This window comes from Trematomus bernacchii, unplaced genomic scaffold (assembly GCF_902827165.1).
Source record: "Trematomus bernacchii unplaced genomic scaffold, fTreBer1.1, whole genome shotgun sequence".
Lineage (NCBI taxonomy): Eukaryota > Metazoa > Chordata > Actinopteri > Perciformes > Nototheniidae > Trematomus > Trematomus bernacchii.
Window position 1 is genome coordinate 42,324 of NW_022987695.1, and position 21,779 is coordinate 64,102.

Consider the following 21,779-nt stretch of genomic DNA (forward strand, 5'->3'; position numbering starts at 1 on the left):
AGAAAGCTCTACGTTTTTTGATTTCCTCCTTCTCCTGCACTCCGAACCGAAATGAAGGAATTTACCCGTTTGTTCTGAAGTCTTTTTTACGCACAGAAATGTCTCGGCTGACTTTCTCCCGCGTCGAGTGAAGGCGGCAACTCCTGCAGCATCCTCTATAAAAAAGAAAGAAAATAAATCACCTTAACTTCTTTTTGTTGGTGCACATCTCAGACGGGACATTGATAAGGCACAGGCTGAATACATGGATAATAACGCTGCAAACTCGGAGAAATCGCAACTGATACACGAGAAGAGTGCGAAAATGTATTCTTTAAAACTACAAAGGTGGGTTTTGCATGGTTGTAGAATAATGCTGCATGTGGGGGAAACCCTGCAAAGTTACCTGTACCAACCCAATGTCATACACTTAAAGAAATACATATTTAAAAATCAACATAACTATTTATCCAGGTAAAGTTGAAAGACATTGGAAAATAAGAAGTTTTTTTTCTGGGATTTCTGCAGGATGTTTGTTGCTGTGTGTGTGTTTTACATCGTGTGTGTGCTACGTTGTTACCGTGGTGCATTTGAAGCAGGCTGCCGCTCTTGCAGGCTGTTTTATGTGAATGAACAAATTCATTTCCATGCTTGGCTTGTTTCTGGACAGCCTGTGACAAATGGCCCCGGGTTCAGTTCACTGAGCGGTGCTAAAACCCATCATCTGTCATTAGAGAGGAGCTCTGCGTGGAGGAAACAGGAAAAACATTATTTACATGGAAGTGTTTGTACCTGCACCTGAAGGCAACACCAAAACATCCACAGAGGTTTATTACCTGTAATGTGTGTATTTGATTCAAATGAGTGGCACACATATTTATAAAGAAATTGACCATCCCAACATTTTTTTTCATTATTCAAATAGTATGTTATTTCGAGAAAAATCATGTTCGTTAAACACGACAGAAATCTTCCTGCAAATCTAACAGTTTGTATACGTGCTAACTAATACGTGTGCATTAAGGAGCTATCATTATAAAAACATAGACTAAAATGGAAACCGTTTTAAAGTTAGAATAAATTGAATAATATCAAATACATAACAAATAAAAACGAATAATGAAATGAAGGAACCTGTGCAGTTTTTCGTCTCCGAATATCGCAACTACATGAAAACAAAAATACATTCTGCAAGTCTGAAGCTTAATTTGTTTAACACGAAACTAGCTGCTGCAGAAACACAACCACTAACACTCTCAGTGCTACTTTTAACATGGGAAGTATCGGCATGCATGCATGGGATAAATACGGTTAAATGAAGGAAAATTATGTTTTAACTTCATATTTCATTATCATTATTCGGCCTCCAGATGTGTTCATGCGTCTGATCAATAACTGGTTTCATATCAGCTGCTTCTCACTTTTAAAGCCGATCCTAAAAATGTCACGCGTAATTAGCATGAGAAAGAGGAGGGAAAAATATGATGTTCATTATTATCAGTGTTTTTCCTCCAGACATTTAGGCCTCGGAAAAATCACCATCACCAGGATAAAACATCATTTCTAGAAATGTAAAAAAAAACATTATTATGGTTTAGAGGGGCGATGGGGGGTTGTGTTTGCTGCGCGTGTGCTTGTGCGCGTCAGTGCGTGTGGTTGGGTATGTGTGTGCGCGTGTGTGTGTTAGTTTGTGAGGGAGAGAGAGAGATGTGCATATGGCATCACATTTGCGATTTCATGCACCATTTGCACTGAGTGTGTTTGTGTGTGTGTGTGTGTGTGTGTGTGTGTGTGTGTGTGTGTGTGTGTGTGTGTGTGTTTACTGTGTGATCTTCAGCATGTTTCCCAGCTGGCAGCAGCAGCCAAGTGGTTTAAGTGACATCCTTGTTCACACGAAGGCCCCAAATATAAAAGAGAATAATATTTATATATGGTTTTTTCAAAATCTGTCACATGTGTTGTACCACTTGAGATGAGGCATTGCTTATACATAGTTTTTAGAACATATACATTTAATAAAAGTAAATTATATCACTTTGTATTAATGATTTATAGATAGGTCAATTAATCAATTAGTCAACCAACAGACCAAACATTGGCCACCACTAACTATTTTAGGGATTGTTTCTCTTTGTCAAGCCATTTGCAAAAGTGTGTAAGTCATACAAGTTATAAATATATTATGTTATTAATAAATACTACTTATTCATCCAGCCTGTATTTGGGCATTTTGAGTTAGAAAATGGTGCAATTAATGATTATTTTAATTAATTAATTTACCACATGATTCATTTTTCACATGTCAACAATTGTAAGAAATGCCAAGATGATGCGTTCAAATGTCTTGTTTTCTCTAAACCTTCACTCATCAACCTAAAGATATTCAGTTTACAAAGACAGACAATTAAAATGTGTTAATGTATATGTTTGTTCTTCAATTTGGGGAAAGCATGAGGGTGTTGCTAAAAAATGCAACGATCATCCTTGTTATTGCGGGGGAAACCTCTGAAGCAATTGGAGTCAGGACTCAGAGAGACACAGGGAGAGCTGGAGCTTTGATGGCAAACACTGATGGGTTTATTTAGGAGCTTCGGCCGGAGAATTCACAAAACATGTCAAAGAGTCAGAGGTTCTGACTTCACGGTAGAGTTGCCACGTCAATTCTGAAGAACTCTACCCCAGAACCGTGTATTTAGCTAGTTCAGAGAGAATAATCAACATTGAGCATAACAAGATAGAATCATAACACCTCTATCAGCTGACGCCAACAGGCAGGAACAGGGAGACAAAACACTGAGAGCACAGCAGCCAAGGTTACAGGTGCGTGTGCTCAGTCAGGGCAGTATGCACTGATAAACTGGGCCAAAGTTATGGGCATTGGGACATATTTCAGTTATATTTGGGAAGAACGTTTTTTGCTTTTTCAATTTGACTTTGTTGTCAAATTGCAATAATCACGCTTACATGTCGAAATGCATGATGGGATACATGTGCTGTCAGCTTCATGCGAGTAAGCAACTGATGCACCCTCAGTAAAATGAGCCATAACAGAATAATAATGCATTAATACATCACATTTAAAGGTACTTATGTACATCGTTGTCATTGATAAACAGCGCCATGCATTCTTTATGCTAAGCTAAGCTAACCAGCTGCTGGCTAATTCTTATTAATTACCGCTCAAATATGAGAGTCGTGTTAATTATCTCATCTAACTCACAGCGAATAAAGTCAATTCGCGTATTTCCCTAAATGTGGAATATAAAAGAAACACTATATAAAACAATACATATTTTTTAAGAATTAAGTTTGATTTGACAAATGATTTTAGTTTTCTTAAAATAGTTTTCTATCTGTGTTTTTGACGTTTGTTTCATTTGTATGTATGCACCACGACACCAAGTCAAATTCCTCGTATGTGTCAACCTGGTGATAAACCTGTTTCTGATTCTGAAAGGACGGATATTTTTGTGTTATGGGCTAAAATAAAAACAGCAATGATAACATCATTCCTCTCTGCATCATCATCACTTTTGCTCGTCTATTAAAGCAACCGGACCAAACCTAATTCATGGAACGATAACCCATTTGATCGTCTCTGTTCTGCAGCAGATCGTGGTTCCTCCCTGCAGGCGTGGTTGTGTCGGATGCATCAAGTTTTGCTCTGAGCTCTGACAGACTGCAGCTGTAATTAAATGCTGGATGGTTATTGTTTCAGTCTCTTCGTTTCATATCATTTCACACACCAGCGAATCTCCCTCAGGTCTCAGGAGTGTCCACACACACACACACACACACACACACACACACACACACACCTGCCCTGCAGTGCATCGACTCACAGTAACAGCACACTGTTGTTGTTCTGCTCCCCAAGAACTTAATGCAGCGGGTAATACACACCTGATAGAAGAGGATGACTTCTGCAGAAAACCGCCATTAAATATCCGTCATAAGGCCATAACCATTAAGCTCTTTGTAGCTTCATCAGAGAGGTTGATTCAGCAGTTGTGTTAGGGTTGTTGAGAGATAACGCACGAGGAAGCAGATTATCAGCGATGTTCAGGAACATTTTCTGCATGAGCTGCTGTGTGATTGGAAGCAGGGATCGATGGAATGGAAATCTGTCGTCCAAGTAATTTACCAAGAACTATGTATGGAAGAAAATGTACTTACGATAAGTGTATCGACTAATTTCAAGATTCAAAGGTTGTTTTCTAATGATATGAGAGCTATGGCGTTGTTGTTGGAATTGAAAATCTGAAGTCTCACGCTCGTATAATTGAAGCTCTTTAAGCCCTAAGGCCCCATTCTGCTGGATTTCAGGTTCATATTTGTATTTTTATTTTGCTTTAATGTTCAAAAAACTCTTTATTTTTCTCATACAGCACCTCTTTTCACCCTCTGTCTGAAACCAGAGCCCAGTCTGCTCTGATTGGTTAGCTGGCCGGCTCTGTTGTGATTGGTCAACCGCTTAGAGATGTCCCGGCCCTTAGCCCTATCACGTACAATGTGTCAGAGCGCTAGCCAATAGCAGCGCAAGTGTTACAATGTGATGTCACTATGTTAATGGAGGCTATATATACGTATATACACAATGTGTGTGTGTGCTCCTATTTCCCAGAGGTCTATTTGAACAGAATCCGTTTTTATACTTTGCTGATTCTTTTCAGCATGCATATCCCCTAAGGTGTGTGTGTGTGTGTGTGTGTGTGTGTGTGTGTGTGTGTGTGTGTGTGTGTGTGTGTGTGTGTGTGTGTGTGTGTGTGTGAGAGAGAGAGAGAGATAAAGGCTACAGTAATGAAACACTGGTAATCTCCCAAGTGAAGTGTGTGAGATAAAGTGTGTGTGTGTGTGTGTGTGTGTGTGTGTGTGTGTGTGTGTGGTTATCTCAAGTGAGACCAAATTAGTTTTTTTCCACCTCATTAGCCACATCATCCCCCTCACTGCACACAGCAAGAATGACAACCTGGGTGTGTGTGTATGTGTGTCTATGGAAGTGTGTGTGTGTGTGTGTGTGTGTGTGTGTGTGTGTGTGTGTGTGTGTGTGTGTGTGTGTGTGTGTGTGTGTGTGTGTGAGCAAAATAGAGAAGTCAGCATTTTGTTTGGTTCTCGTGATTGAAATCCAGCTCTGTGTGTTTAGAGGTGAGTAACATGTGTAATCCCCAGGAGAAACATACTGTAACCAGATGTGATCCTGTAAGAGAACTTTACACAACAATTGATCAATAATACAATCACTTTAGAGGTTAATATAAACACATTTCTGCAGTAAAAGAACAGAGAGCAGGAAACTGTGAGGCAAATCAGAAACAGCTTCAGTGAACCCTGCAGAAATAAGACATAAACAAAGTGTGTAATTCTCAAAGCTCGCACACATAGGGACATGCACCACTGACTGCGCTGCCAAGCAAATAGCATCATGGCACTGCTGTGCAATTTGCAGTATTTAAATCAGGTAATACTGTATGCATACATTTGGTGTAAAATTGCCCCCCCTATGCAAATGAACCTCATTGCAAAACCAGTCATAAGCTCATAAAGATAAGCGCTAATAGCCACACTCAGCTGCAGTGAAACTATAAGCGTTTTCAGAGAGATAGTGATAAAGAACGACACATAAAACATTTGTACCGATAGACTGAGATATTAAATGTAATATAGGGTTTGTATTATCATGTCTAAATTCCTCGCTTGAAGTTTTGAAGAACGCCTCTACATCTCGTCGATAACAAACTTCAGCTTGTGTTGTGAAAATGCTTATTTCTGACTACTGTGTTCTTCGTGCAAAAGCAACATTTGTATTTGCCACATTGATTGCAATTAGTTTGCACTTTAATATCATTAGCGCATGACCTTTTAGCGGTTGCAACTGAGGTGCAATCAATTCTTTGTGAAGTAAACCGTGAAATGAGTCTGCTACATTACTATCTAACATCTCTGTCATGATCTTAGTGTTATGTCACGGTTTTAGTTTTGTCTGTCTTGTAATGGGTTTTATTTTGCTATTCTGTTTTCCTTCCTGTGTTTTTCCTCCTGTGTCTGATTGTCTCATTGTGTTCACATGTTGTGTTTCTGCCTCCCTTACCCAGCTGTGTCTTGTCCTGTGATTACCCCTCTTTGTATTTAGTCTTGTCTTCCCCTGTGTTCCTTGTCGGTTCATTGTCTTTCCTGTCTCCCTCCATGTTGGTCACGGACAGTTTTGGTTTTGTTGCTACCTTGTGCTATCTATGTGTTCCATGCCATGTTTTTGTTCATCAGCTTTTAAAATAAAGCTCGCTTTTTGTTTCTAGACCTTTTTACCTTTTTTTGTAGTCTGCATTTGGGTCCTACCTTTTTCCATGCATTCTAACAATCTCTTAGCCACTATCTAGCCAATATCTAAACAACTATAGGATGGATTCCCATGATATGTTGTACACACAGTCATAGTGACAACAAAATGTATCCCTCTTACTTTGGTGATCCTCTGACGTTCTCTTCTGTGCCAACATGAGGTGGACTTTTTGGGTTTTTGAGTAAAATGTTCCAATATCTATTGGATGGATTGCTATGAAACTTTTGTACGGATATGCACACCTCTCTTAGGATGAGGTAAGATTGAATCACAACTTTAGGGATACCCTGAATTTTCTTTTAGCCCCATCATCAGATCAAGATCAATTTAGCATGTTAGCATTGATTGATTCTTACCTTGTTACCATACTATCGATAGCATTTAGCTCAACGCAGCTCTGTGCCTAGTGCAGCGTCACATAGATAAAACGGTCTGCTGAATATTAATCTGGTTTCACACTTTCTTCATCTGTCTTGAAGATTTGAATATCATCGCTGTGAAATGTGTGATAATTATTAAATAGATTAGATCGAAAGGAAGCTAGCCAACACGTACCATTGGGCTAAACTTGGGCTTACTTTATTTGAGAAGTGGATGTAAAGTTAGAGTCTTTGTGACACTAAAATATAGCAAAGAATCACGTAGGAGCAGCAGCTAAATGTGACCTTGATGTCTAATAATGCACCTTTCTGCTACGTATTAACCTCGATGTCTAAATGCAAATCACCAAATATGCTGAGGAGTTTTATTTCTTCTTACTGTCACCTTTCATCGATTTCACCTGCTTCCCATTTACTGGATGACTCGTCTCGCCATTCTTCCACTTCAGTGAACATTGATTGTGATCCACTTTGTCAGCAGGAGATCTGCTTGCACTAAGTGGAGCTCTCCCAAACAAAACTGTGCTCTGTGGCAACATTTACTCCAAATAATCCATTGACTCAATGCCTTATACTTACTGTAGTAAACAGGGGCAGGAACTCCCTTTGAACACAGGGATGTTAGCCTTTGCAGACTGTTTACACGCACTAAAACCTATAGAACACACTTCAGGAAGAGACAAACCCTAAAGCATTATAGGGCCTCTTGGAAGTTAGTACCAATGGTCTTCTGGCAATGTGTTTTGTTGACACTGAGAATGCCAAACGAACAAATCATTGCAAAAGTTAAAGTTGACTCAATGACAGATAAAACATTTTAATGAGCGATCTGAACCTCCTGCATCGTCTCAAGAAAAACAGTCTATAAATCGGCATATTTGCAGATAGAGTCGTGTTGGCACCAAAAGTGATTTCCCCAATGACCTACTGTATAGTATATTGATTCACTGTCCACAGTTCTGCCATTACTAACAGTTGGTGCCATCACAAAAGCGTTTTGGCCTAACGCAGCGTCCACACGGCGGCGTGCGTTGAAGCTTGCCGGTGAGCTTGTCTGAAACTCGACCAACAACCAATCGCATGAATCTCCCGCCCCGGACACACAAGCACGCGGTTTGATTGGCTAGAGCTTGTACTGGCATATGATTTGATTGGCTGACGCTTCCGCCGAAGCTTCAAAAGTTGAACATTGCTCAGCTTTTGAAGCGAAGCGACGCTCCCACAATGCAGTTCGGCAAAGCTTGACGTCACCCCATTCAAAGTGAATGGGCAGAAGCGTTGAAGCTTCAACGCACGCCGCCGTGTGGACGGGCCGTTAGTCTCTATTATCTTGTGGAAGTAATAGTCTTGATTATGAACCTTTAGGGAGCTTTAAAAACAGTTTTAATGGAAAGGATTGACCATCTTCATGATCATACCTTTTGTCCTCCCAGCAGCTCCTTTCCAGACTCCAAAGAGCAGTATCCAGACTCCAAAGAGCAGTATCCAGACTCCAAAGAGCAGTATCCAGACTTCCCATTCAAGAACGGAGGCATGCCGGGGGCCATGGAGCTGAAGCGGCCCGCGGGGGCGCACTGCCACGGGAAACAGAAGCTGGCATGTGAGGAGAGCGGAGACCGGATGCTGGCCAAGAAGAAACTCTACATCGCCTCAGCCGTCTGCCTCGTCTTCATGATCGGAGAGGTCATAGGTAAAGATTAGAAGATCAAACCTTAAAACACTATGAGAGAGGTCATAGGTAACATTTAGAAGATCAAACCTTAAAACACAGAAAAGAGAGGGGTCAGACGTATTTTTTTTTTTAACAGAAGAGATTGTATAACAACTTTGGCGATACCCTGAATTGTCTTTTAGCCCCATCATCAGATCAAGATCAAGTTAGCATGTTCGCGTTGATTGATTCTTACCCTGTTAACATACTAACGTTAGCATTTAGCTCAAAGCAGCTCTGTGCCTATGAGCAGCTTCACAGAGCTAATACTGTCTGCTGAATAGTAATCTGGTGTTACACTTTATTTGTCTGTGTTGAAGATTGTTATATAATGGCTATGAGAGGTGCAGTCGGAGAGGTCATAGGTAAAGATTAGAAGATCAAACCTTAAAACAAAGAGAAGAGAGAGGTCAGACGCATTGTTTGGTTGGTAAAGATGTTTCTTACATGCATGTGTTTTGGCACATTTGTGTTTTTATATTTACATTGTTATTTGAAACTACAGCGAGTTTTCTCTAATGTAAATGTTTTGGCCATCGTACTGAGGCTCTCTTCACATCTGCAAACTAAAATAAACAAAGCTGAATCATTGCGTGGGAGGTAATGACCTTACTGATAAAAATAAGTCAAAGTTAATCTCCTGTCTCAAGTTTCTTTCACAGGTTAGGTAAACTTTACCACAATCCCCACATACACACAATGTATAACAAGTAAACTCTTTAAAAACTTGCTGACAGGGAGTGTGTCCTGAACTGTGAACACAACCTTTAATAACACCTACAGAGTGTGAGCCGTTTAAAGGTTTATTAACTTGTAATTTGATGCAGCTACAAAGCGTGTTATGTTCCTGATTACACCTTTAATGCCTCAGGTAACAGAGATGTAATATTATTTTATTACGTCGTAAAACATCTGAGAAATCAGACAATATATTTAAAGCACCCTTTCATAGTCTTCACAATACAAAAAAGTTTTAAGCTGTTCAGAGAGATGGGACTCATGACTTCAGTACTGCTGTATTTCCATTATGAGGACATCAATAATAACAAACTAAAAAAACAAATTAGAATTAGTAATGTTTTAAAACAGTTTGTCGCATCCAATTTATATTTTGTATAAGCTAATAATCTGAATCTGTAAAGTAACGAATGAAGTATAAAGTACCATATTGACACTTTAAAGGTCACCTATTATGCAAAATCCACTTCTTCATGTCTCTTCTACATCAACATGTGTCCCCTCTTCTTCATGTCTCTTCTACATCAACATGTGTCCCCTCTTCTTCATGTCTCTTCTACATCAACATGTGTCCCCTCTTCTTCATGTCTCTTCTACATCAACATGTGTCCCCTCTTCTCCATGTCTCTTCTACATCAACATGTGTCCCCTCTTCTCCATGTCTCTTCTACATCAACATGTGTCCCCACTTCTTCATGTCTCTTCTACATCAACATGTGTCCCCACTTCTTCATGTCTCTTCTTCATCAACATGTGTCCCCTCTTCTTCATGTCTCTTCTACATCAACATGTGTCCCCTCTTCTCCATGTCTCTTCTACATCAACATGTGTCCCCCTCTTCTCCATGTCTCTTCTACATCAACATGTGTCCCCTCTTCTTCATGTCTCTTCTACATCAACATGTGTCCCCCTCTTCTCCATGTCTCTTCTACATCAACATGTGTCCCCTCTTCTTCATGTCTCTTCTACAATCAACATGTGTCCCCCTCTTCTCCATGTCTCTTCTACATCAACATGTGTCCCCACTTCTTCATGTCTCTTCTACATCAACATGTGTCCCCACTTCTTCATGTCTCTTCTTCATCAACATGTGTCCCCTCTTCTTCATGTCTCTTCTACATCAACATGTGTCCCCTCTTCTCCATGTCTCTTCTACATCAACATGTGTCCCCTCTTCTCCATGTCTCTTCTACATCAACATGTGTCCCCTCTTCTTCATGTCTCTTCTACATCAACATGTGTCCCCTCTTCTCCATGTCTCTTCTACATCAACATGTGTCCCCTCTCCCTTCATGTCTCTTCTACATCAACATGTGTCCCCTCTTCTTCATGTCTCTTCTACATCAACATGTGTCCCCTCTTCTTCATGTCTCTTCTACATCAACATGTGTCCCCTCTTCTCCATGTCTCTTCTACATCAACATGTGTCCCCACTTCTTCATGTCTCTTCTTCATCAACATGTGTCCCCTCTTCTTCATGTCTCTTCTACATCAACATGTGTCCCCTCTTCTCCATGTCTCTTCTACATCAACATGTGTCCCCTCTTCTCCATGTCTCTTCTACATCAACATGTGTCCCCTCTTCTTCATGTCTCTTCTACATCAACATGTGTCCCCTCTTCTTCATGTCTCTTCTACATCAACATGTGTCCCCTCTTCTTCATGTCTCTTCTACATCAACATGTGTCCCCTCTTCTTCATGTCTCTTCTACATCAACATGTGTCCCCCTCTTCTCCATGTCTCTTCTACATCAACATGTGGTCCCCTCTTCTTCATGTCTCTTCTACATCAACATGTGTCCCCTCTTCTCCATGTCTCTTCTACATCAACATGTGTCCCCTCTTCTTCATGTCTCTTCTACATCAACATGTGTCCCCTCTTCTTCATGTCTCTTCTACATCAACATGTGTCCCCTCTTCTTCATGTCTCTTCTACATCAACATGTGTCCCCTCTTCTTCATGTCTCTTCTACATCAACATGTGTCCCCTCTTCTCCATGTCTCTTCTACATCAACATGTGTCCCCTCTTCTTCATGTCTCTTCTACATCAACATGTGTCCCCTCTTCTCCATGTCTCTTCTACATCAACATGTGTCCCCTCTTCTTCATGTCTCTTCTACATCAACATGTGTCCCCTCTTCTTCATGTCTCTTCTTCATCAACATGTGTCCCCTCTTCTTCATGTCTCTTCTACATCAACATGTGTCCCCTCTTCTTCATGTCTCTTCTACATCAACATGTGTCCCCTCTTCTTCATGTCTCTTCTTCATCAACATGTGTCCCCTCTTCTTCATGTCTCTTCTACATCAACATGTGTCCCCTCTTCTTCATGTCTCTTCTACATCAACATGTGTCCCCTCTTCTTCATGTCTCTTCTACATCAACATGTGTCCCCTCTTCTTCATGTCTCTTCTACATCAACATGTGTCCCCTCTTCTTCATGTCTCTTCTACATCACCATGTGTCCCCTCTGTGTAAAGAGACTCTGAAAGTTTCAGGAACAAAGATTCTCTCTCTTTTTTGTCCTGATCCATTTCTATAAAAACCTGTCTGAAAATGAGCTGATCAGATTTTGGCCACTTTATGATGTCATAACGATGTTTTGTCTTGTGTAACCATTAGCCAATCAGCAACCAAGGCCCCCCCCCCACCTTATCACCTGAATCTCCTCCTAGAGCACCATTGAGTTCTTTGTAACCAAATCTCTCTCAGAGGGGCGTGGGGAGGGGCTCCTTATTTTCATCTAAAGTAACAGACAGAGAATCAGCACTTTTGAAACAGGGCTGAAACAGAGGGGATTATGGGATGCTGCAATGATCTGTTTGGTGTTTCGAACACTTCAGAGACATGTTTGTACATATCTGAGACCTGTGATATATTGATGAAAAACAGTATAATAGGGGACCTTTAAGTAATAAATAGTCGTATTTTATAACAGTACTCATGTTATTTCCTGCAGGAGGCTACCTGGCCCACAGCCTGGCCATCATGACGGACGCGGCCCACCTCCTCACAGACTTTGGCAGCATGATGGTGAGCCTGTTCTCCCTCTGGATCTCCTGCAGACCCCCGACCAAAACCATGAACTATGGCTGGCACAGATCAGGTCAGTGACTAACAGTGTAAAAGGCAATCAGAGGATAAGACTATATGTTTTAATGATAATTTGACACGACAGTCAGAACCAGCGACCAAACCTCTGAGATGTTTGGACGGATGAATGATTTAGGACATTCATTTAACAATATATGAGTTTAAGAGTGACTGAATAACAGTAAAAACAGGCCTTGGTTACAATGCTGAATCTGTTTATGTAATATTGATGTTTTCCAGCTTGTTCAAACTGCATTACATACTTATTTTTCTTGATTTGAAGGTAGCGTTGATCAACATGTTGACATTTTCAGATATACAGTGATGCATATGTCACTTTCCTTTCCTTAAAGGGATTGTTTGAAGCGGTGTAGTATTAGCTTCTTATACATAGTGAGTGTAATACCTACAGTAGATTGGAAAGAGTCAGAACTCTTAGAGTGGCCTTTCTAGTAATTGAACATAACATTCAAGCATATAATAGAGCACATTTCTTATTATCCAGCACAAAAGCCCCAATTTACTGCATCGAGACACATAAATATCTCTATATAAACCTAATTTGACCTGGGCACAGACTATATGAAGAGAGATGAGAGATTAAGGAGATTCATTTATCATCTACAAAGAGAAAGATCCTTAGGACAAAATCTAACTGGAATAACTCAATTAATATCCAGAGTTCTGTATTTGAGAGCCCCCATGTATGTGAATAGGCACTTGTAGCAAGATTTGTGACCTTAACTGCACTTTTAAGTACATTTACACTGATTAGTAACTATACAAACTAAAAATAAGCGACATTGATAGCTGTCACTGGTTTGAAGTTGAAGCCTTTTCTCTGAGGGATTGTGTCTGTTATTTAACTTAATATCCCGCAGCGATGCTCAGATAGAGGTGTGTGTTCAGTCCTGTGATGAAGTGTGTTTCTGTACAAAGTGATTAAGATGCCTCTCTCTCCCCCTCAGAGATCCTCGGGGCGTTCATCTCAGTGATTTCCATCTGGATCGTGACGGGGGCTCTGGTGTATTTAGCCATCGAGAGGATCGTCAGAAACGACTATGAGATTGATGGCCACGTAATGTTGGTGACCTCGGGGTGCGCCGTCATCGTCAACATAATGTGAGAGAGGCTCGGTCTAATGGGTGTTAATATCAAGCATTAAAGGTCTCCTATTACGCTATTTTTAGGCATATATTATGGGTCTCAGATATATACAAATATATAAAAAACATGTCTATGAGGTGTTTTGCTCAAAATACCAAACAGATCATGCATTTGAGACATCCCTCATATCCCTCTGTTTCAGCCGTGTTAGAGAAATGCTGATCTGGGTCCTTAGCTTAAAAAAAAAAAAAAAGAGGAGGCGGAGCTAATGCCTGATCAGAATTCTACGAGATACTCAGCTAAATGCTGCTGTGATTAAACGCCACTATGTTCCAAACCACATCAAGGATTATTTCTGAAACAGTATGGAGCTCAAATGCTTTTTCTTTTGCGGGTTTACCACAAGGTGAGTTCCTTTTTTTATTTCCTGCTTCTTTACACATACTCTCTCCAGTACAGGTTAGCTCAGAGTGTTAGCAATGCTTGCTAATGTAAACAAAGACCATATTACGTTCAAAACACGTCGTGCATTGTTTCTGATAGCAACGTTTCTGATAGGGCCGTGGGTGTAAAGCCAGCCTACATTTCAGATATTACGTCATATCGGACGCAAATCTGGATCAGCTCTGTTGTAGGCCCGTTTTTAGAGATTTGGGTACGAAGGGAAAGAGAGAGGGTTTTGTTTTCTGACACTTTGTGAGTTCCCTGACACACCGTGGACACATATTTATGTATAAAAGACATGATCTGTTTGGTATTTCAAGTCAAACACTTCAGAGACATGTTTTGTATATATCTGAGACCTATAATATATTGATGAAAAACAGTATAATAGGGGACCTTTAAGAATCAAACTACTTCATGTTCCCAATTTTGTTAATTTCCTTTCTTCTCAGGAATAAAGAAATCAATCCAAGTACTTACCTCTCTTTCTCTCTGTCTCCCTGCAGCATGGCCTACATCCTGCACCACTCCACCACCTTCCACTCTCACGGCAGCGGGTACCAGCAGATCGAGGAGGGGGGTCGCAGCCCCGCGGCTCACGGTCACTCCCACGCTCTGCTAGGGGGGGGCCACAGCAACACCAGCGTCCGCGCAGCCTTCATCCACGTGGTGGGAGACCTCCTGCAGAGCGTGGGCGTCATGGTGGCCGCCATCATCATCTACTTTCGGGTCAGATATAGATCGTGCTGTTATGTTAAATGTTTGTTGTTCATGTATTGTGTCTTAGTATCTGTCTATGTTGATGTTACAAATGGAGCTGCTGTGATTAGGGATGTCCCGATCACCTTTTTTTGCTCCCGATCCGATTCCGATCATTTGATTTTGACAATCTGCCGATACCGATTTTTCCCGATCCGATCTTTATGCAATGCATTAAAAGAAAAAAAAGGTAACAGATAACGGCTGGTCATCCAACGCGATGAATTCTTGGCTGCTATATTTTTGGCCTTTTCACTGTTCTGGGGCAGTTTCTCCTTCCTTTTAAAAGTCTCTGAAAGTGTCGGTTGTTTCAGTGCCGTTACCTGAGTGGCCGCTGTGTACTCGTCGTGTTGTTGTTGGTGTTTGTTTCTCAGGTGGCGTATTAGATTGGTCGTGTTGAACGTAGCTCTGTTCTTTCCACCACGCGGAACCTCCGCCTTGCAAACATTGCATCTGGCTGTTACACTGCCTTCGCTTTCAATTTTATAATACTTCCAAACTCCTGACATTTTCTCTGTCCCGACTCCCGAGTCACCAGCTGAACGTAGCCTCTTGTTAGCTTACTGCTACTATTAGACACGTCGCCCTGCCCACTATGTTGCCAGATTTGAGAGAAATAAGCAACCAGGTCTATGAAAACAAGCCCAAAAGAAGCAACACATACATGATGTTGTGTAATTTTAAACCAAAACTAAGGCCTCAGGATGACTTTAAGACGTGAACATGGTCATTTTTGTTTTGTAACATTAAATAAAATAATAAAAATATTTTATAAAAAAAAAAAAAAAAATCCCGATCCCCGATTTTTTTCTCCCGATTCCGATCTTTTGAAAATCACGTGATCGGCCCCGATCCCCGATCACGTGATCGGATCGGGACATCTCTAGCTGTGATGCAAGTCACATTTCAGACTTGATCAGACCATGAAAGTATTATCGTAACGTAGTCAGGTTAGGGTGAGGCCGAGGTGTCAGAGTGAAGATATCTGGAACGATAGCTATCTATATGATACATTGCAATACACGATGTTACAATATGTTATCATACAATATGTTATCATACAATATGATACGATCCAATATGATACGATCCAATATGATACGATCCAATAAGATACGATCCAATATGATACGATCCAATATGATACGATCCAATAAGATACGATCCAATATGATACGATCCAATATGATACGATCCAATATGATACGATCCAATATGATACGATCCAATAAGATACGATCCCATATGATACGATCCAATAAGATACGATCCAATATGATACGATCCAATAAGATACGATCCAATAAGATACGATCCAATATGATACGATCCAATATGATACGATCCAATATGATACGATCCCATATGATACGATCCAATAAGATACGATCCAATATGATACGATCCAATAAGATACGATCCAATATGATACGATCCAATAAGATACGATCCAATATGATACGATCCAATAAGATACGGTCCAATAAGATACGGTCCAATAAGATACGGTCCAATAAGATACGATCCAATAAGATACGATCCAATAAGATACGATCCCATATGATACGATCCCATATGATACGATCCAATATGATACGATCCCATATGATACGGTACGATACAATACGGTACGATATGATACAAAATTATACGGTACGATGCTATAAGACATGATTTGTTTACAGTATGATAAGATATAATACCATATGTTTAGATATGATACGATACAATATATGAAACGATAGATAAAATAAGATACGATATAACAATAGAATAGATGATATGATACAATACAATACAATCTTAGACAGTATAATTTGAGACGATACAATCCAATATGAAACAATTCGATACAACACGTTACAATACAATACGATAAAATCTGTACATATATAAATGCAGTTTGATGTTATTGCTCCTTTAATATGACACAATATTAAACATTCTTTTCACATCAGCAGCTCCATTGGCAACATCAACAAGGACAAATATTTAAAACATGAAACAAGAGAACAGACAACATTTTCAAGACCCTTAAACGTACATTTAATAAAAACCTAAACATAATACAGACTTATATTATGAAGCAGTTTGACTTAAAGGGGACCTATCATGCAAAATGCACTTTTGTACGTCTTTTATACATGAATATGTGTCCCCGGTGTTCCAGGGAACTCACCAAGTGTCAGAAAACACAACCCTCTCTATTTTCCTCCATACCCAAATCTCTAAAAAAGGGGCTGCACACGGATCTGATAAAAACTGATCCAGATTTGAACACTGTCCTGACGTCAGGACGGTGGCGCTACGGCTATTGGGCCAACTCCACCAATCAGGAGGAGACAGCCACGGCCATTGCCGTTCGAAAGCGCTGGAGACGCTGTAGTACATATGCCAGGCCTGTAGGTGGTGCTGTTCTCACTGAATCAGCCCTTGCACAAACAGAGCTAGAAATTGTCAAATTGAGCAAAATGAGGCATGGCTAAAATGCATGATCTGTTTGGTATTTTGAAAAACAAAAAAAGTATAAATATGCCTTATATAGGTATGGTCCTACACTATATTATTCAAATATAGCATGATAGGTCCACTTTAAATAATCCTGGTGTTCGACAGAATTTGGAGTAGTTTATTGTATTAACACCGTCTTGCTAAAATTACATTCCAAAAACTTCACTTCACTTAAATCAGTTTTTGAAAGAGCATCAATCCCAAGTGTTTAAGTGTTTATTTTGAAAGGGGTACAATCTTCCGTCATCATGCAAGATGTTCCCTTTTCTTTCTGCCCCGGAGCTCTTTAAAAGCCGCTGAGTGAGGAAAACACCATCTGATGTCACTCTCCTCTCAGATCTTTAACGTCTCCTCTTAGATCTTTAAAGTCTACATCACCTCGTCTGGTTTCTCTTTCAGCCCGAGTATAAAGTGGCAGATCCCATCTGTACGTTCCTGTTCTCCATCTTCGTCCTCTTCACCACCATCACCATCCTCAGAGACGTCTTCAGGATACTCTTGGAAGGTACCTCACCTGGAGATCAATATTATCCGTGGGAAACGTTCCTTTGTTTTCTAATCTTTTTTAAATGTTTAGAGGAACATCGAGAAAATGTTATCTTCTACTGAAGTCTATGTTAAGTGCCTCGATAAACATTAATCTGTTTGTCATCTTGCAATTTACTTATTTATCTAAATAGTTATCAGCGTAATACACCGTATTTAATTTCATCCAACTGTACAATATTTAATTTTACATTCTGTTCTTGCATATCATATTCTATTTACGTGTATATAGACTTCTTGCACTATTTTTTATTTGTATTTTTGTATTTTAGTATATATGTTCATCGTTTGAGGAGCTCGGGTCATAAGATGTTCATTGTCATTTCTCCACTGTAGCTTTGTGCATATGACATTAAAACCTTTGAATTGAATTGAATGTGGATAAAGCTTTTAACACAATAGCCAACAAGTCAAGTGGTAGTTTACCGTCTGGTAGTTAAACAAATCCACCTTCTACCAGTCTCCTTAAGCTTAATAATTAACCCAATATGTCTTCTTTAATCTTAATAAAAACTGTGCAGAACGCATGGCAGAATCACAGGAAGTCACTACACCCAACTAGGAGTATTAACACCTTGAAAAACACAAATATCAATAAGGTTTGATGAAGATATAAGACGTGAGGTTTACAGTTGCTGATAGGTGACTTTTGTAACAGAGCAAGGCTAGCTAAGTCTTTATGCTAAGCTAGGCTAGCCAGCACATGGATCAAAATGTGGAATTAAGCCTTTACGATTTCTCATAATCTGAAGGGTTATTTATGACCTGAACACATTAATGTTTTCTCGCCTGCAGACAAGATCAAGCTGTCCACTTTCAACCCAATCCCACAAGCTCAACATCATGTTTCTGTGCATTCATGACTATATTTGGCCGGCTTTTTTTAATTAAATGTAGGCAAGCAGGGCTCACCTAAAATAACACACACATGCCACCAAGATTAAACTAAGTGCGGAGAATTTATGTGACACTTTCAGGTTTCTGCTTAACAAATAACAGACACAGATGGTCATAACCCAGGGACGTCTAAAGACTTTTGGGACGTTTTTAAAACTCTTTTTACTTCACTGAACTTCCTCAAGATGACCCCCTGAGGCCTCTTAACAACATTTAGTAACGACAGAAACGGCGTTAATGAGCAACATTATGGGAATAGAGAACACTCATTATAGAATATAGAATATAGAATAGAATATAGAATAGGGAGGGATGAAACCCTCTTTAATGGTCACACATGCAGAGCACACAGTGAAATTTGGCCTCTGCTTTTAACCCATCCTAGTACAAGGAGTCTAGTACTAGGAGCAGTGGGCAGCTATTGTACAGCGCCCGGGGAGCAAATGGGAGTGGGGGGGAAGGGGGGTGTCCGGTGCCTTGCTCAAGGGCACCACGGCAGGGCAGGAGGTGAACTGGGACCTCTCCAAGTAGAAGTCCACACTCCATATTTTAGGTCTGGTCGGGGACTTGAACCAGCGACCCTACGGCTCCCAGTCCAAGCCCCTACTGACTGAGCCACTGCCGGACTCTTAATCTGAAATAATGTACTTCAGTCATAGCTGTTTAGCCACATTTAAGTCCCATATCTATACAATAAAATGTATTTCAGGTCTTTATGGGAAAGTAGATACATTTTTCCAATTGTTTTATAGTTTTTCCACCACTTAGTAAAGGTTTAGTTACGCTCCCCTTCCTTTTATTATGATAATCCAAACACTTATCAAACAGTGTCGTCCATATGTCTGATGTTCATACTTTAGGAGTTTTGTATGCGTGAGCTATATCAGGGTTGCCAACTTTGGGTACCTGGCTGGAGTGAGATTTTGATATCATGGGTTTAATTACACATATGTGCACTAAATGACTGCAATCGTGTCAGTAGCGGAACCTTAGCATATATATAGTATATATACACAATATATACAAATACACAATATTGGACACAGACTATAAAGGGCTCACAGTTTCATTCACTAATGAAAGTCAAACACATGTTTGTTTCCACTGTTTTATTGTGTGCCTGTCGCGATAAGCAATTAATTGACTTATCGTACGATAAATAAAAATGAACTCGATAACTTTTCTGACCTCGATAAATTGCCATTTACATGAGGATGTGACTAGCAGTTTGAAAGGATGTACTTGAATTATTATGATATATTATCATTATGTCAGTGGTCTAAAATGGTCATACAACGGTGCCGACAATATTATCGTTTATCGCAATAATTACCGGGAAAATGTATCCAACAAAATTAATTATCGTGAGAGGCCTATACATGAAACACACACACAAACAAATCTACAGACTTACTCCAAACTGCCAAATATATTAATTAACACACTCTCACTCTCATATACTCTTTGACTCTATTTTGGCCTAGTAGAACAATAAGCAGCAGACTTTTACTTTTGTATAATTTCTACTGGATCTTAGATCTGCGCATGCGCAATACGGGTCGGGGATTGACCAACCGGCTCCCACTGCTCTGCTGTCTGTTAACGTTGTTAAGAGTGGTGGGGGTGAGGAGGGAGCGGATCGACAGCTTCAGCAGCTGTCAACTCAACAGTGTAAATAACCAACCAAAAACGATCGCCGGTTCATCCTGTTTTTGGCGTGAGAATAGTTTGGGCAGCGTGAGAGCGTGAGATTGAGAGTGAAAGCGTGTGTCACACACCAGATGCTATATTTTTACTTGTGGGTATTCAACACCATATTATGGGATGTATTGTGTATTAATGTGTGTCCTGCTTTTTCCCCAGGCGCTCCTAAAGGCATCGAGTTTAACTCCGTGAAGGAGGTGCTGCTGTCGGTGAAGAAGGTGAAGTCGATGCACTCTCTGCATCTCTGGGCTCTGACTCTGGGTCAGGCTCTGGTCTCTGTTCACCTGGCCATAGGTAACGCCTCACACTGATCTATAACCTTTACATATTAGAGAGCATTGAGAAACTAGAATTCAGCATAATAAAATAACAGTTGAAGTGATATTAGGAAATGACGGTCTCGACATAGGGGGTTGTAAGGGACTTCAAACCTGACGATATACAGTATAATTAAGATTTATTAACGGGAGAGGCCTATAATAAAGTCTGACATTTGGTTTCAATAAAACAAAACGATTAGTCGATTACTATTTTCTGAGTTTCATTTTATTCATTAATATACATTTAAACATTTTGTTTTAATATTTCAAATTTCTCTCTTCGTTTTTTGAACTTTTAAAAAACAAACAATGATGAAGAAAATTATTAATAAATCCAATCCAATGTATTGGTAACCACCTTAACCAACTACTAACAGTAAAATATTACTTTTATATTAATGCAAGAGTAATAATAATCTAATCACATAACACATCATTGTATAATAGTCACAGTGGACTTTTAACTTAAACTTGTAATACTTTACCTACACTTTCCTGATGATACTTGCCTTCTTTAAAGTGACATTTCATTGAGGGCGTTTTACTTACAACGTTTGGTATGACTACTTGTTCTCTAAAAGGCAAAGACAAAAGTCAAAATGTGATAACCGTAGTAAATCAGACTCACTGTTGTTGTTTTCCTCTCCTCTCCTCTCCCCCTCCCCCCCCGCCCCTCAGAGGAGGGTGCTGACGCCCAGTCGGTGCTGCAGGAAGCCACCGAGCTGCTGAACACTAAGTTTGGTTTCCACAGCATCACCATCCAGGTGGAGCTCCACTCAGAGGAGATGAACCACTGCGGCCACTGCCAGGACCCCCGAGACTTGACCCCCCCCCCCCCCCCCCCCCCCCAACCAGTACACACATCCTTTACTCAAGTAGAAGTACAGATACTCGTGTTTAAAAATACTCTGGTGAAAGTAGAAGTACTGACTAAACTTCTTTGCTCAAGTAAAAGTAAAGAACTTTGAAATGTACTTAAGTAAAAAGTACCCATAACTAGCAGCTGTTTTAAAGAGTACCTGACCTCCCTTTATATTAATAGAACAATAATGTCATTGTTAGCTAATGAATGTTTCCATGACAACGTTTTCATTGGTCCCTCTTCTTTAGAGAAGACCAGGAAATGATGGATACACGGATCGTGTTCAAATCAATAGGCACGCAATGACTCTAAAGAATAATGATCACGCCACCAAACACACATTCAAACTAAAGGAACCAGCCTGTTTGGAAAATGTAATTAGTAGAAAGT

General features: G+C 40.1%; 1 protein-coding gene across 1 annotated transcript; it reads left to right on the forward strand.

Moving 5' to 3' along the window:
- Positions 1-244: 244 nt before the first annotated feature.
- slc30a2 (solute carrier family 30 member 2) lies at positions 245-21,354 on the forward strand (the record flags this gene model as incomplete). Its single annotated transcript, XM_034138408.1, has 8 exons — positions 245-331; positions 8,179-8,386; positions 12,106-12,252; positions 13,208-13,361; positions 14,297-14,519; positions 17,460-17,565; positions 20,367-20,501; positions 21,206-21,354. Coding segments are annotated over exons 1-8 (1,209 nt in total), but the record flags the coding sequence as incomplete, so codon positions are not given.
- Between the last annotated feature and the right edge of the window lie 425 nt (positions 21,355-21,779).